Source organism: Gobio gobio (assembly GCF_949357685.1).
Source record: "Gobio gobio genome assembly, chromosome: 2".
In the NCBI taxonomy this organism is placed as follows: Eukaryota; Metazoa; Chordata; class Actinopteri; order Cypriniformes; family Gobionidae; genus Gobio; species Gobio gobio.
The window spans coordinates 28,483,708-28,502,029 of record NC_137098.1 but is presented as its reverse complement, the minus strand read 5'-3'; the positions used below and the strand labels follow the sequence as shown (position 1 = coordinate 28,502,029).

The 18,322-nt window shown below is 37.1% G+C and overlaps 1 protein-coding gene across 3 annotated transcripts in view; it reads right to left on the bottom strand.

Moving 5' to 3' along the window:
* Window positions 1-14,463, bottom strand: part of rbpjb (recombination signal binding protein for immunoglobulin kappa J region b) — a 72,708-nt gene extending 58,245 nt beyond the window's left edge. The window contains exon 1 of one of the 3 annotated variants that reach the window (XM_079811199.1): window positions 14,237-14,463. In XM_079811199.1, the coding sequence (XP_079667325.1) occupies window positions 14,237-14,256 (20 nt within the window). In that variant the 5' untranslated portion in view covers window positions 14,257-14,463. Of the gene's footprint in view, window positions 1-9,008; window positions 9,187-14,236 lie in introns of those variants that run through there. The other 2 variants (XM_079811197.1, XM_079811198.1) reach the window with 2 other exon arrangements.
* Window positions 14,464-18,322: the final 3,859 nt, after the last annotated feature.

Here is an 18,322-nt window from a genome sequence, read left to right as displayed (position 1 = left end):
TTCAAATCTTCAGCTCAAGAAGTGCCTATTGTGTAGGCTGACCAACACTTTAGTTGTTTCCAGACAGATGCTAGGGAAAAAAAAAAAACACTTCAAAAACTTTGTGACCGTAAGCTCATTTGCAATCTGTTGCTGGGTGAGGGGTTACAAGGTCCAATAGACAGGAAGGTGCTGATGTGTTGCCTACACATGTCAGCTCTAACTCACTGTCTGGTTTCTCTATGCGTGGTTGTATCAGCAGAGGAAATGCACACATTCAGAGCTACTCTTTGTTCCTCTTTCAGCTTTTTAACACTCTTTTTCCTTCACTCAAGTCAAGTCCAAATCTGACTGAAGGAGCTCCTGAAGGGTACAATGAATCCCACCTAATGTAGGTCACGTACATTCATCCTTCAACTCTCACCTCATCAAACAAATGAAGCACTGAAGTTCATGTCTGGCATCATCTGACTGATATCAAATAACTGTATTTCTAACACTTTCAACTGAAAGTGTCAAGCTAATAAGACAAGACAAATAGCTCACAGGCTGATCTTTACAATGCATACTGGCCAACTATGGCTTTTTTCTTTGCTGAAAAATAAGAATTATTGTTTAGCATTTGACCGATTTTTTACTTTTATTTTGACAGCGCTGAGAACGCTACCGCTTGAGCACACAGCACTCCCATTCTCCGCCTTTATTAGTTTACAGTCTCTGTCCTACACTCTAAAAAAAAAAAGGTTCTATATGGCACCAAAAATAGTTCTTGGCTCGTAATCATAGGGGAACCTTTTTTAGTGCTATATAGCACCATTTTTGGTGCTTCAGTGGTTCTTCAGCGGTTCTTCAGAGGTTCTTCACCGGTTCTTCAGAGGTTCTTCACCGGTTCTTTGACTAAGGTGCTATATAGCACCTCTGAAGAACCACTGAAGCACCAAAATTGGTGCTATATAGCACTAAAAAAGGTTCCCTTATGATTACGAGACTTTTTTTTTAGAGTGTATATATAATGTTATATAGAACTGTTATACAACGAAAGTAAACATTATACGAAAAATTATAGTATTTGCTTTTATATTATAAGTAATAAAAACACAAACACTATAATAATTTCTTATTTACCATCATCATTCAGCAAATACGCATTTGTATCATTTAAAAAAAAAAAAATGTTCGAAACATTACCTATTTTATTGAATCCAGATGAGAGATTTTCACTGTGTGCTGTATGAAAAATGTGTGTCTCCTTGTCTTTATTTGAAAAAATATAATTCAGAGTGTAGCTGAGAGCGTAAAAATTTATCAGATTACTGAGCTATTAACTGTTGGTTACAGTGTTTACTTCCTATTTATTATTTACATTTTTTTTTTTACATATTACATATTTACATATTATTTACAATTTATTTGTGAAAAATACTGTAATAGGATTACAGAATTAAGAAGTTGCCATCTTACGTACAAGTCTATTTATTTTTTAAATAATTTTCTAATTATTTATTTAAAATGTATTAAAAATTAAGTAAAATAAATATACATTTTAAATATATCAGCCACCCTGCTCTCTAAGATATCGGCAACCAAAAAAAGAAATATCTGTACCACTGGTATTTTGTTTAATAAAAATCATAATAGGTAGGAATCAAAAATCATATAGATCAGACTGCCGTGTGTCATAAATTATTGGAAAGCTGTCAGCTAATAGAAAGCAACAAAACAGAGTGCAAGGGTCGCAAGACCCAAAGTTACAACTTTTAACTTAACAACACAGTACTTAGGCGCAAGGTGGGAAAAAAACAGCGAGACACATTGAATTTGAGATGGAAAAAGAAGCCCGTCTGATGCATGTAAAACCAACAATTAAAACTTTTCAAAATGACACAGACAGAATGAGAGAAAGCATCCTCTGTAAACTGCATTTGTAGCATTTTTGCCTATTACTTGATGACACAAACAGGAAATGGCATATTTTCATTTGCAGCAGATGGTTCCAATTAAGTCTAACCACAACACAATATGGTGCGAAGATCTTAAAATAATCTTCAAAAACTGACATGATTTAGGCTTAGGTTTGTGAGTATATTACAAAAAAAACAAGCAAAATCACTTTCGATGTCAATAATAATAATTACATGTTGCACAATTATAAAAACATTGGCCACTGATGCATCATGCATTATTATATTCATGTTTTTGTACTATATCTGTGCGTTCTGAAGCATATAAAAAGGCAAGACTGAGTTGCTGCTAGAATATTTCTGCCAACCAAGAAATTGTCTCAAAGCGGTAAATTAAAGTAAGTATGACCTAGTGAACTTCCTCTCGCCTATTTGACTCATCTGTCAAACGAAAATTGTGTTTCTAAAGAACAGACTACTCATGCAAGATGCAAGGTCATTCAGACCTTGCGATGTCATTCCTCTGCAGCCAACTCCCAAGTGCCAGCCACTTCAAGTGTTTCTTGTCATCCTCCTCAGATCCCTAAGGAACAGCGCTTAGCAGCCTAATAGATGTCCTTGTCCAGGAGAGATGCTGGCCAGGCTTGTGCTCCACGGGCTCTCTAAATGGCAGTAGTGTAAGATCTCACTAAAAGTAAAGACCTGGGTAGTAGTGTAACAAAGAAATCCACACAGAAATTGGATGACAAGCTTGTCATAAGGTATGGAGGATCAAGAGAACTTTATAGGGGGAAATAAGAAGCTACATAGGAATTCACATAGATACAAGTTTTTAGTGTTAGTTATTTTTCTTTTTAAAAGAAATTGATACTTTTATTCAGGATGCATTTAATTTGATCAAAGTGACACTAAAGACTTTTAATTTGTTACAAAACTAATCAATTTTTTTTTAAATATTAAGCTGCACAACTGTTTTTTGATAATAATAAGAAATGTTTCTTCAGCACAATAGCATATTCGAGCAATTTCTGAAAATACAGCTTTACCATCATAGGAGTTTACTGTTTTTTACTGTATCATATAAATGCATGTGCACAAGAGGCTCTTTTTAATCATTAAAAATGATCTTACAGAACGGTACTCTATATGCACTGAAATAAAAAAGTGTGTTGGATTTACATGATTTAATTGTGTACATCGGTCCCACATGCATCAATTAAGTTAAAAAAACTTAATTTGTTCATGTAACTTCAACATCATGGAATGAATACATTTTAAGTGACCCAATTAAGTAGTCTCAAAGTGAATTTTATATGGCTCCCTGACATAATTCAGGCATTCAATTTCATATATTCTTTCATCAATTTCATATACTTTCATGTTACACAACTGAATTATAATACTGCACTAGCTAGTTGACAAACTTTTAGCTAGTAATAGCACACATTAGCATCTTAAATGCTAAGCATTAAAAGCTCCTTCAGCAAAGCCGTTATGACATTAGTTGTTTTAGTCCAGAGCCTAAGCAAATGCTCCGCTCTTCTCCAATGGTAACCCACTGTAATTTAAATTGTTCAAATAATTCCAACATAATTGAACATTAAACACAATCAAGTCTCTCTCTTTCTCAAAAATGCATAGAAAAACACTTTTACCTATAAAATAACAACATTTATGCTTCGTCCCAATTCGCCTACTTATACTACGACCTAAAAGTATGTACTCTTTTTGTGAAGAAAAAGTACATACTTTTGAGTGTGTAGCAGAAGAGTATGCAAGCTTTGGAACATACTACATCGTCATCTTTAATGGACTCCCATCAATCCCGTCACTGTTTAAACTGCCCTGTCAATCATCGTCACAGTTAAAATCCTCCACATTCAATTTAATTTCCTACCATATTGGAGCGAAGTGTAGACTTGATCTGCTATTCGTGGGTCTTTTTAATGCAGAGACTGTGTTTGCAGTTTAAATATAACGATGCATTTAAAAGTGAATGGCCAAACCATATCATTACAAAAGTTAACAATGCTGCTACAGGTGAAATATAATGTGGATAATGTTGAATAAATATATTTTCGTCAGGTTAAATACTCATAATTGATCACTCAAACCCTTTTATCTAAACCTCTCTACTTAACTGTCGGACTCGCACATCCGTCATGTTTGTAGTTTTTTAACACTTTTTATTTTTTTTATTGTAGTTCTAATCAAATCCTCGGTCCAACTCGCAATGGGTTGTGGGCAAAATCAGCCGTTAGAGTGTGCGTCGATCTGCACTTCGAATTCTGACCGGAAATAGTAGACCATCCGGGTATCTTTGGAATACTCTTTTCAACATACTACAATTTGGTACATACTAATTCTATTTTCGAATACTATTTAGTACGGATAGTACGCGAATTGGGACGCAGCAAAACTCTCTCTTCATTTAGCCATAATTATGCAAAGCTTGCTGGGAACTACCAAGCCCCGCCCAATTTCATTTAATGCAACACAAATCATTCATGTAATCTCAACACAAACAATTTAAGTAAACTTCATTTTGACTTATATTTTAGTGGATTGAACACAATCAAATTAAGTTAGGACAAAATGTATAGCAATTGTGTTGCGTTAGCTCATTTTAACTAAGTAACTTGAACAAGCAGTAAAAATCTTTTTTTTCCAGTGTAGAATGACACACATATTCACTATTAGCTACGACTTCGCCTTTATAAACTCCAAATTTACTGCTTATAATAGTTATTAGCTAGTTTTTGTAGCGTTTAAGTAATGGGTAGGATTAAGGGATGTAGAATAAGGTCATGCAGAATAAGGCATTAGTATGTGCTTTATAAGTAGTACTAATAAACAGCCAATATCCAAGCTAATAAGCAACTTAAAACTGAGAATAGGACCAAAAAATTAAGTGTTACAGAATGATACCAGTTCCAATAACAGATCAATATCTTTGAATTGTTTTAAATTGTATTTTATTAAATAAACAATATTAATTTTCATTAAAACTAGTTACGTTTTCACGTCACACTTAAGCCGCGTTTCCACCGCAGGAACTTTCCCCCGGAACCAGGAACTTTGGGGGGGAACTCGGTGTGTTTCGACCGCAGGAACTAGGGTCTAAATGAAGTTCCGGGTAAATATTTCCCCCTCCAAACGGCCCTGCTTGCGAGGTGGTACTTTTGAAAAGGTCGGGAACTTTCGGGGGTGGGACTTGGGCGCTGAACATGCTGATTGGTTGAGCTCTCCCAGCATTTTTTTCCCCACTGCCATTTTTACAAGTTTTTTGCGAGGTGGGTTCTGCGTTCAGTAAATATTTTCTTTGCAACAATGGAGTTCAACAAAAAAATTCGACCGACGACGAGGTTCAGGCTTTGAGCATATATGCGGAGGAGGACATCCAGCGGGAACTGGATACGGCGACCCGCAATGAAAAGGTATAACGTTACCTGAAGATATCGACTCGGTTCCAGTCACACTGGAAAACAGTGCAGAGAGAAGTTAAAGAAATTAAGACAAGATTACAAGAAATTAAAGGATCATAACAACCGGAGCGGTTCCGACCGGCGTATCAACAAGTGGTATGACCGCCTGGACGCGTTGTTGGAACACAGACCCTCATTTTCTGGTGCAGCGGTAACGAAAGACTCGGCTAGTGTGTTGTTGGAAACCATCCCGGAATCCGAGTGGGTTGAAGGTAAATATCTCATCTTGTTATCATCTATTAAACTCGTTGCAGTGTAACCTTGCAGTAACTTTTTTCAACGTGCTTTTCCAGACGTAACGGGTGGCCCTGATGAATTGCAGGCAACGGAGACCAGCGTGTTTTCCCCCGTGGTCACCAGTACGTTAGCCCTCGTCCCGTGTCTCCTGCCGAAACACACACATGCCAGAGGTATAAAGCTGACAAAATGTGTATATATTTAAAAACTGATGTGTAATCCATAATGGTTTTGAGTAGTTTTGTTGTTTTTAATTGTAAACTTAAATTGCCAATGATAGAAATTGCACACTGGGCATTGTTCAAGCTGGGCAAGCAATTGTTCATTATTTGTAGTGAAAACAATAAATAATTAATTGATGGCTTCTATTGTTTCATGGTTGCCCTGTGTATTAATTTCCATGTGTTTCTGTGCAATTTTTCTACTTAGGGAAAAGGAAAAGGGACTGACTTTTCTTGATGCACTGAGGGACAAGGAGGATGCTAACCGGGCCGTCCTGCAGCATGAACAAGAACATGCAGCATGAACAAGAACAAGAATGCGACAAGAACAGCGAGATCAATATATTCAGCTGTTACTGGAGAGCCAGGCCAAGGAGAGATGAGGAGGCAAGAGCTGGCATTCCACCAGTCAGAAGCGGAAGAAAGCTGACGGCAGCAGAGGGACTTTCAGACCGGGTTTCTGTCTGTTCTTGGACAGTTTGTCCAGTTGTTCAAGAAGTAGCCACAATGACCAGCCGCTTGAATGAAGCATTTGCTCTACCACATTTGTACTTTATATATTGTACGTGTTGGCACAGCTCTTGGACAGGTTACTGAAAAATACACTTTTTATATTGTTGTTTTCACATTTTATAATTTCATTTTATTGTTCTAGTAATTTATTTGTCTTTGCACACTTATTTTAATTTTGTAAGAACTAATCTGTCTAAAATAAAGTCAAATGTGTAAAATGTCACTGTGTCTTTTTAATTTCCACATTCTAACTATATAACCACTTTCTAATTGTAGCGTTGGAAGCAAATAAAAGGGCTGCTGCTCGCAAGTCTTTCTGAATATGCACATAAACATATCTAGAAAACCCAAATATTATATTTTTAAATGTATAACTATGTGAATGTAGTATAATAACTTATAACCACAACTTAAGTGAAGCCACACGTGTGGTCCTGCTTCATTTCAAATTTGAGGAAGAAGTCTCTAAAATTATGCATTTAATGAAGCATATTGTAATACTAGTCATGTGATTTTTTTTTTTTTAGTGAATGCTAAGAGATGTTATTGTGATAAATAAATACTTGCAGTCTAGTACCTAATCTTTCAACCGCTTAATTCAGTCTATTGTTTTCATTCAATTAACTTTTCACACATCTGTCATGAATGACTGAAACCTCATTATCCTTTTATAGAAAATATTTTGGAATTGAGCTATTACAACACATTCAGATTTTGGATTGCCCATCATCCCATTTTGCATTAAAATGGTCAAACCAGGTGAAAGTGCGCGTTTAAATAAGCAGTGTTGGTAATGTGTATCCAAAAGCAGCGCTGCTTGCATCTTCTCCACTTGTTGTTGCAGACAGTATCGCGCAAAAGTGATTCATGTCCGTCGGTGACTGGGAGGAGCAGCCGCGCGCATTCTCACGTCACCGGGCTAATTTGCCTAATCTCCCCGGTACTTTAGACCGCGGTGGAAACGCAGAAAGTAGCAGGTCTGGGGGAGAAAAAGTTCCTGGGAAAAAAGTTCCTGGTACAAATAGTTCCGGGTAATTTCGGTGGAAACGCGGCTTTAAATACTATTTATGTGTTTTTATGTATTATTTTACAAGCAAAAAAAGAATAAATTATTTATCCCAAAAAAATCTGCCAATAAAAAGATAAGTGTATCTATACTAAATTGCCCATTATTAGTCGATCAAACTGCTCTTTTTTTTGGGGGGGGGGGGGGGGGGCTATAAGTTCCAACACATTCAAGAAATCTGAAATGTATCAACAAAAAGTCACTGTCGCTGTGTTCAATTACAGGGCACACTCTTAAAAACAGCTGGACCACTAGAGAGTAAACACTGTCAATCAGTCACTCCACGGTGCTGAGGTCTTTCCCCAAGCCAAAACAAACAATTCATCAACGTGGGGCCATTTTCCTGTCATGGACAATCAGAGGGGCTTTTTTTCTGTCTAGTTTTGTTTCTTTTTCATACAGAGGTTCATGAGGTCCCCAGACACATTCACGCGTACCTCACTGGTGATAAAACCTGTTTTATCCTTAACCCAGCTATCAGCGTTCCAGATTAAGCATTTGCCCAGAAACATTCATAACGTCAGGATAAATTTAGTCAGAAATCAAATACAAAACAGTCAAGGCAATCACTTCCATGTTTTCTGAATTAAACATCCTGGATGTTTGAAAAAAAAAAAAAAAAAACTGCTGACAGTGAAGAAAGCAAAGTTCCCTTGGCTATGCTGTAATCACAACCAACCGGCCAGTGCAAGAATGAGGAAATTCAAGAATAAAAGGGCACCACAAACACCATTGCACTCAGGCTCTCTTTACCTCATACATTATCCATGCCAAGTCAAACACAATAGGGATTGGGGTTTTTTTTACCCAGTTTTTCATCAAACCACAGCAGCAATTTTTTGGCTCTGTATGATAATGCCATTTTGATCCCTACTGACAAAACTAAAACCATTTAAAACATTCCAAGCTCACACAAGTAAATAACATTTCTTGTTCTCCTAGCAGGAGCTTGCCAATGAAATCAAGACCTTTTTGGCAAAGAGATAAAGCTTCTTACAAACAATATATATCCGTAATGCAACTGACCAGTGAAACAAGAAAGAATGTTTCCAATGGTTTGAAACATTTCCAAAGTTTAATTTAGAGTGACAGCAGATCTTTTTCCACGATCATCAGACTGCACATAACAGTTGCTGAATGCAACTCATGGCAAAGGACCAGAACTGATGCTGGGTGCCGCGCAGACTCTGAGCCAAGCTAAATGACTTCGAAATTTGCCGTTTCATCCTCTAAGCTCCTGGTGTGACCGTTGAGGAAAGCCCCAACAGTCGCTGCCACCTCAAATGACCGCATTTCAAACCGAGACGTATAATTTGGGGCTTTGATTACGTTCCTTTGCAAATCGATGCGAGAACATGTGAAATGTACATGGGTGGCCGTCATAAAAATAAAAATTCAGACAAAAATGATGCAACAGGCAAGTTTATTACACTAAGCTGAGAACTTCCTTTTTTGCTTCCTTCATACGCAAGGTCTCAACCGAGTCGGACCGACCAATCATTTAAGGTTAGACTTAGACCACAATAATGATGGCAACCCTGCATGAAGGTGAGAAAAGCATGCGCCATCCAGCTAACAACAACAAGCCTCTCTTGTAATGGCTTACCTTTGCTCAATTTCAAGGCAGGAAGCAAGAGCAGCAGGATGAGACAGCATGCATGCTCTCTTTTATGCTACACGCCGTCTCGTTTCGCCTCAGACAGGTCACCGAATGCCCCTCCGCTCTTCCCTTCAACCCCCTTTGCTTTCTGTCTTGTGTCTTGCCTGCATAATGGGTATTAGGGAAAGAGAGACGCCCCAGGGGAACAGGTCTTTCACGCACACACGCCTACCTGTTTACCAAGGCACACACCTTTCATTGTCCCAAGCTGACAGACTTTATTGTGTCATTATACACAGCAGAAAATGGCTACACTCCAAGTCTACATTGCATATGCTTTAGCAAAGAAAGAATAGACGGAGAAAGTGGTCTGTGTGATGTTAAATAAAATCTCCTTCCCCCGGAGCATGATACAGGCTGCATTGTGCTAAAGGTGATTCATGCTTTCATCATTCAAGGTGATGCTGGGATTGTTTTTCCACCACACGCTAGAGATCTTTCTTAAACCAAGGAATGTATTGTTTCCAATGAGCACCACAGCACATCTTCTGGCTAACCTTTCCAAAAGAAATGTAAAAAAAAGAATGAAACTAATATTATATTTGTCAAATCAATTCATCTTGATTAATCGCATCCAAAATAAAAGTTTGTGTTTACATAATTATATATATATATATATATATATATATATATATATATATATATATATATATATATATATATATATATATATATATATATATATATATATATATATATATATATATATATATATATATATATATATATATATATATATGTGTGTGTGTGTGTACTGTGTATAATTATGTATAGATACATGTATATATTTAAGAAAATGTTTTTATATTTATATTATATTTATATATAAGTTATGTAAATACACCAACTAAAAAATTTTGATGTGATCAGTCACTAGAAAATTTTCAATTGGAGACCTGATTTGTTTGTACAGTGTATATATATGCAAATATTTCTTAAAATATATACATGAATGAGTGTGTATTTATATATACATAATTATACACAGTACACACACATATTATGTAAACTTTTATCTAAACCTTTTATTTTGGATGCGAATGCGATTAATCCCAATTAATCGACTCGACAGCACTAATATATAAATAATATATATAGTTTCATTTTTTAATTCTTTTGGAAAGGTTTTTATATATATATATATGCAAAATTTCCAAAAGAAATGTAAAAAAAGAATGAAACTAATATTATATTTGTCAAATCAATTAATCTTGATTAATCGCATCCAAAATAAAAGTTTGTGTTATATATATATATATATATATATGTGTGTGTACTGTGTATAATTATGTATAGATACATGTATATATTTAAGAAAAGGTTTTTATATTTATATTATATTTATATATAAGTTATGTAAATACACCAACTAAAAAATTTTGATGTGATCAGTCACTAGAAAATTTTCAATTGGAGATTATTGGGAATTGGGAATTGGGATTATTGGCAATTGGGAATTTCAATTATATATATAGATGTGTGTGTGTATATATATTAGGGCTAGCCAATATTGGCTATAAAAGGCAGACTTTTGCTCCTAAGTGAAAGCTGTAGAAACCGGACAGTTAATTGGGGTTTTAACCTACTCTTTATTGTCAGAACATGGCAAACACTTCACTTATCACAAATCTGAGGTAGAACATTCAAAACAAAATATTTTTCCAACATCAAAATATGCACGAGTAAGCTTAAGTAAAATGTCTACTTTCCTTAAAATATATATCTAGACAAAATAATTTCTTAGTGTAAGCATGTTCTATGAACATGAAACAGGTTTGTTTTGCCTGACTTTGATGGCATTTATCTTTGGCACAGTTTGCATTATTAATATGTGATGTCTGTTAGAAATGCACATTTGACAGTAGCTTGAGTTAGGATGCAGATGTAAATGTATGCTCATTAATAAAAACTCTACTTTTATTCTAATTTACCATTGGTCATCCATAGTATATAGTTCATGATAACCAACCACGGGTAAAACCACACACATAGCACCTCACTACCATGTTAAAATGCTATAAACTATATGGTACTCGTTATGAAAAACAGTAGCCTAATCGTAGCCTGAACCCGAAATCGTCCCCTATACCCTCAAAAAGGGAATTGTTTGAGGGGACAGCCATTCGTAGTGGTGTCCGAAACCATAGTGGACGTTATCAAGTGCAGTCATCCTATCCCACATTGTACCGCAATAATGAGTGTACAGCCCAAGTACACTTAACGGCTGTCTGAATTCACTCACTCGTTTTCATTCACTCCTTCAAGTGAACTGTATTACTGGACTAACGTAGGGAATGGTGATTGAGAGGGGTTAGGAGGCGATTTCGGATTCAGCCAGACATTTGTGTTCTTCGCTGAATTCAAGCACTTCTCACTGGATCTCATAGCACTGTTTAGTGGTCACGAGACAGTAAGCTCGCACTGCGCCGTTTATTTTTTAGAAAAAGTTTATGATATTTAACAATTTTTTTTTTTTTAAATAATCATTTACTATACTAATCTATATTTAAAAACATAATTAAGTCATTATTAAATCAGAATTAATATTTATAAAACAAACTCATTTATATAATTACCTTTTTTATGTTTTCACTCATGTTTTCAAGGTTTAAGGAAAATTGTAGTACTTTTTAGTTGAAGTAATTTACATCATAAATTAACAAAAAATTGTAATATATTTTTCCTTCCTTTCATGTTTTTTTAAGACCCATTAGTGACAGAGGATGGTGCAAACATCAAAATCTCTGCATACAACAAACAGTGACTGAAAAATGATCTACACAATACAGTGGCATTTCCCATATCGAAACTAAATTCACTCCTATCAAAACGGTTTTGAAGGTGATACACTGATATGTTAGTCCCTGGTATAAACAGATTGAGAAGGACCACTCACGTTTCTTTACACTGAATGAGCAACCGATTGTGTTAGCACACAAGACCCGTGGTCATTAGGCTAGCGCCAGCCTCACATGAGAAGCCCAAGCTGCATCAGGTCAAACAGGGAGCACCAAACAAAAGGCTGTGTGCAGTGAACTGTAAAAGGCCAGCCACACTTTAATCGCTGCAGCCACTGGCATGATGGTGCCCTCACAGCTAACAATCATGCCATCTCTAATTTCATTGGTGGACATCAGCTGGACAGGTGGCCAGTCAACCAGTCGTTGTCAAAACAGCGGCAGTTCAGGTCCACTGGAAAGCCCCCAAATAAACAGTCTGCCACCACCTCCGCCCCTCGCCCTCTAGCCGAAAAAAGGAAGAGAGAGAAAAAGAAAAAAGAAAAAGTCCCAGCCAGGGGATGTCTGTCACCTACTTGGCTGTCTACAAAGATGACGAAAATTACCAGACTGTACTTTTTTTTATATACATACATTTAACCCAAAAATACTTTCACTGCATGTATCGTTCTAAAGAAATGTAGTTTCTTGACTTGTGTGTCGGTGGGTATCATTTCACCAAACTAAATTATCTTACATTTACCTAAATAAAATAGTTCTATATCAATATTACAGCATAATAACAACACTAATACAGTGAATATTAAAACGCCAATAATCGCTGAATAAAAATGAGACACATTTTTAGACATCTCTTAACATTAACATTTCTCCCCCACTCCCATCAGGACACAGCATAGCAAAAATAACTGTTTTCAAACAAGTTTCCCAGATGCTCCCCCCATCTGTCATTGGTTGAGCACTCCACTAAGCCAATATTGCTGTCTCAGGCTGGACCATAGACCGTAAAAGGGCTGGACGGGAAGCTCAAACAATGTTTTGAAAGCACCAAAACATTTACTTTTCAGGGAAATCGTTAGAACAGCTTATAAGGGCCATTCCCACCTGGAAATTACAGAAACTACAATAACTATAAAGTTTTAATAATCGTTCTAATTCTACAAGAACAGGGAAGTCCACACCACAGCTATAACAATGCAGGAAATCACTTTCAAAATATGTTTTCACGTGATGAAAGATTTAGCGTGTGCATTGCCATAATAAAAATAGTTATCGTTATTATTGTTCTATTGAATTGGCCTTGTAGTTGACAGCACATTTTGCAGCATTACCACAAAAAAAAGACTTTCTTCTGAGTTGTCCGATTTACAAATGACTCCAATAAGTTGATTCTTTTAAGGAATCGTTCACACTCACAAACTCAAAAGATACCAGAGAATCGATCTCTGTCTAACGAATCAATTACTGAATCAACACCGATTCACTTATTGAACAGAAACGAAGCACTTTTGTTTGTGAAACCTATGAACAAGCCGAATGATGATTTCACATGTCGACGCATAGTTAATATCTGCAACAACAAAAAAAGTAATAATAATATATTAATTAATTAAACTGTTTTAGTCAAATGTTTTCATCTAGTGAAGGGTTGGCGGGATGTCCCCGGAACAGAAACACTGCCTGCCATAATCACACATTGTCCACCGATGCCCAAGAGTGGCACAAGCGAAACACTGCCGTGCGAGAGATGCATTCGCCAAAGGGTCCTATTCCTAAACGTTTCCGTGCTTCTTTTTCCAGTCGGGGAGCTTCAATGTCCTTAGTTGCACTTGCCATTAAATAATCATTCGTCTGCACAGAGTGAGCGACAGCAGAGCCAGCGGCTCTGTTTGGTAAACAACACTTCACAATCGAGTACATTTCCCTGCAGACAATCAATAAAACACATCTGACCACCGACAGAGCAACAAAAGCACACATTCAGAGGGGAGGTGTTTTCCACTCCAATCCCAAACGAAACAAAGCCACTGTACTGCATTACTATAAGCATACAATGTGCCTCCACACCATGTGTATTGGGGACATTCCGTTAATGGGGATTTCCTTGTGCTGAAATGTATACAAATCCCAATTATATTTCGGGACGTTGTGTGGTTAGAAAGGCTATACAAAACGGTCTGGCTGACTCTCCATGCAGACGCACCGCGATGGGCTCAATGCAACAACCCCACAACACACGCGCACTACACTCAAAATATAAAAACACACACTCTACGTGCTCTTATAAAGAGGCTGAGTGCTATAATTCACAGTGTAAAGTCAGCAAACGTCCATAGTGGAAAAGAAACCCGCCATCTCTTCATTAAACCCGGTAATTTAAGAGAAAGTGTGTAAGAGGAGGTAAACTCCTGCAGCAGTCCTGAATCTCAGACTTACCCTGTCACAACAGGCGCCATCTTCCACAAACTCTCACCAAAACTCCAAGACTCGCGAGATCCTCTCTCCCAGACCCTACCAGTCGCCGAGACAACAGAAGCAGACTGGAGACTGAAGGAGCGAGGGAGAGAGAGAAAGGGGGCGGGTGACGAGGACAGAGGAAGGGGGGGCAGGGTGAGTGAAAGAAAAGGGCAGACACCACAACAACAGGCGTGGGAAACTCTTCTGATCTCGCGAGAGGAGGAAAACTCTCATCATACAGCTGAGTGAGCGAGGCTCGTGTCATCGCGAGATTGGTGCGAGGCGCCGCGGATGGATGTTTTACAGTGCTGAAACACTGTTTACCCGCTCGTAAATAACCTCTTCGGGCGGAATTGGCCAGATATTTTGACGTGAAAGCTTGAGATTTCCCAGGCTCTGGTTCTGATAAGGTTTGCTCACAAGATAGTTGTTTAGTCATGGAGCTTCTGTAGTGTGTTGAAAAAGTCACATATGTAGTCTATTCTAAAGGGGGGGTTCAATTTTTTAGACTCTCCAAAAATATGATCTTCCTGGTGCTTTAAAAATTAAGGTGAATAGTTAGGTGTGAAACCATCAGGAACCCTTTTGTCTCCAGTGGCACCATTTTCCAGAACTTACACGTGTTACCTTAAGTGTTGTGAAATACACGTGAAATAAGGCTTTATAGACAGAAAGGTTGAGAGTGACTCTTAAGGGGGCAGCACCACTTCCTCTTGTAGCCTACTGCTGTTTGAAGAATTGATTTTGTCTGACTTGAACTTGTGCTGGTACCTCAAGAGTCACTCTCATCCTATCTGTCCATAAAGCTTTTTAAAAAGTCAGTCTTCGTCTTTCATGACACTTCAGCTTGTGATTCTTATGGGGTCATGTTTCAGGATCCCTTGCCTTAGTAAAGTCCCTGAGAACCTGACACCTTGTACTTCTGGAGACTCCAGGTTGTTTCAGTTCTGAAAAATGGTGGCACTGGAGACAGAATTGTTGCCACCAGCAACTTGGGCCCATTTTACCTATAGAAAAAAAAATTGCCTAATAATTTTGCCCATCTGAATATAAGGCATTTTTCACTTTAAGCCCTCATCAACAATTATATATCACCTATTAATGATTATATACAATCTTAATATTAATTATGTGGTTTTCAATTGGTAAAATGTGCTTGGAAAAAATATGATCAGAATATCAATTTGCCTAATAATTATGCATGCGCTTTAAATACTGTAAAGCACTGTAATATATATATATATTTTTACACAGGACCCCTTAGGACTCCCATGGAAAACATTTAGACCCTTGTTCGAAAACCCCTGTTCTAGACAATAAGAAGTAAATATAAGTACTACATACCAGAATCTTTACATTACGCCTGTGTTTAAGGGATAGTTTTGTCATAATTTTCTCTCCTTCTTATATTTCCTGTACTGACTTCCTTTCATGGCATAGCAGAATGCGCATGCTGCTGTTTAACTTACAATGAAAGTAAATGCTGACCATGGCTGTAAAGCAGAAAAAGTCTTTGATTAGCCTGAATTTCTGTCTGTTCCTCGCACAAAAGGTGTAAAAAGGACTTTGGTTTACAACCAATGGGATTTCCAACCTGCAGTCGAAGGTGACGCTCACGCTGTGCTTGCTTTCTTTATTGCAGATGAAATGGATTAGATGTAATATTTCTCAGATAAACAGACATCTAAATTTTACATGTTATGTTAATGCACATCCTGTGTTAGATGCATTCCTGGGTCAACATATTTTGTTGATCCAGGAACAACAATCCTGTCTGAATCCCCTAAACCTACCCATAATTACTCTCTAAAATCAGGGAAATCATATGTGAATAACACTGACCCTAACCTAACCTAACCCTGATTGTAAGCCTAAACTTGACATATATTGTAACCTTGTCCCTGAAATCTGATTGGTTGATTGGAATGTTGTTCCAGTATCAACAAAGATGTTTTACGGTTGGAACATGCTGTACTTTTTAAAATCAGGTTCAGGTAATACAGTGCCTGTACGTACAAGAAGAGATAAGATAATTATTTAAATAGCAATAAAGAGGGGTGTATTTTGATAGACATAACACAATATAACATTAAGACTACATGAAATGTAGTTTTTACAAATTTTTACTGTAATGAAAACGTGGATTTGTGCGCATTAGTGAAACTGAAGGTATCGGAATAAACACAAAACACATCAATGTTGTCATCAGTGAGTCTGACCAATCGTGAAAAAGCTGTGTCGTCATCAGAGCTCGCTCTCGAATTGCTCTTGCAGTACTTTGATGGTATACGTCACAGTCACATCAGTGCCATCTCTAATAAGACAAAATTTCGAATTGCTTCAAGTCAGACGCCTAAAGCTATCATGTCCTTTGTGGCATATGACAAGAAATTTCTTGCAGTCACAAGTCATCTGGACCAACCCAATCTTATGAGAAAACGTAACTTCATGGTGGCGATTTCATAAGAATGATTCGTACGTAAATGTCTGGGTTTTAGAAAACACGTAAGCACGAAGGTCCAACCCTAAACATAACCATCACTGGAGCGCAAGTGTTACGAAACATTGTACGAAAATGTACAAATAAGATCATACGAATTCATTCAAATTAGTCACCAATTTGCCAAAATGTAAAATTTCAATAAGAGTGTGTTGTATGTACCCCTTTTTTAGTTTGTTGTTTGGTGCTTGACAGCCCCTTTGACTTGAGAGATGGTTGCTTAGACATTCTGCTAAAAATCTGTTTCGGTGGGAAGATGTACGAAAGATTGGACAAAAATTTACAAATAAGATCATACGAATTCATACAAATTAGTCACCAATTAGCCAAAATTCAAAATTTCCATAAGAGTGTGTTGTATGGACCCCTTTTTTAGTGTGTTGTTTGGTGCTTGACAGCCCCTTTGACTTGAGAGATGGTTGCTTAGACATTCTGCTAAAAATCTATTTCGGTGGGAAGATTGTACAAAAGATTGGACAAAAATGTACAAATAAGATCATACGAATTCATACAAATTAGTCACCAATTTGTCAGAATGTAAATTTTTCATAAGAGTGTGTTGAATGGGCCCCTTTTTTAGTGTGTTGTTTGGTGCTTGACAGCCCCTTTGACTTGAGAGATGGTTGCTTAGACATTCTGCTAAACATCTATTTCGGTAGAAAGAAGTGTGCCGCACACATCCTGAAAAGTGAAGCCAAAACGTTTTGATTGCGGCTTCACTTTTCTACAATGGAAGAAAGTCGTCCATTTTTTTTTTTTACAGTCTATGGGAAGATACATGTCATACAGGAACAACATGAGCGTGTGTAATGACAGACATTTGGGTGAACTATTCCTTTAAAATAGTGTTTGTCAAAAATCCCATCACCTTTTCTTATAAACCTACTGTTCTGAAGATAGATTCTGAATTCCACTTTATCACCTGATTAATGATCTCGATTTTGAAAGAATTCGTATGATTTGTTTGGAAATGGATGGGTTTTAGAAAACACGTACGCATGAAAGTCCACCCCTAAACCATCACTGGAGGGCAAGATTGCATGAAGATGTACAAAAAATATGATACAAATTCATACAAATTAGTCACCCATTTGTCAAATCCTATTACGTTTTTTTTTATAATCCTGTTCTGGAGCTAGATTCTGAATTCCACTTTATCACGATTATTTCATGATCTCAAAACACACTTGACAGCTCATCTGATGCCTTTTGTGCAGCTTGGTTGTGAGATGAGGGAACTGTTCAGGAATATTAAATAGCAGTCTCACTCAAGTTCATGAATCTCACACCTGACCTCAAACTGACTTTAATCCACCGCTTTCCAATCTTTCAGATGTATTATTGATTTTTATTAGTCCTTCATAATCTGCCTGACAAGACAGTGAGCGAGAGTGGAGGAGGACTGAGAGGTAAAAGGAGCATAATAAAGAAGGAAAATGCGAGAAGCAAGATAGTGGAAAAGAGTGACACAAGTACTAGGATGGATAGGTCACAGCAGAGAAAAAGAGATTTGGGATTTAAAAAAAAAAAAAACACAGGTTACACACAATCTGGCACTGAGCCTT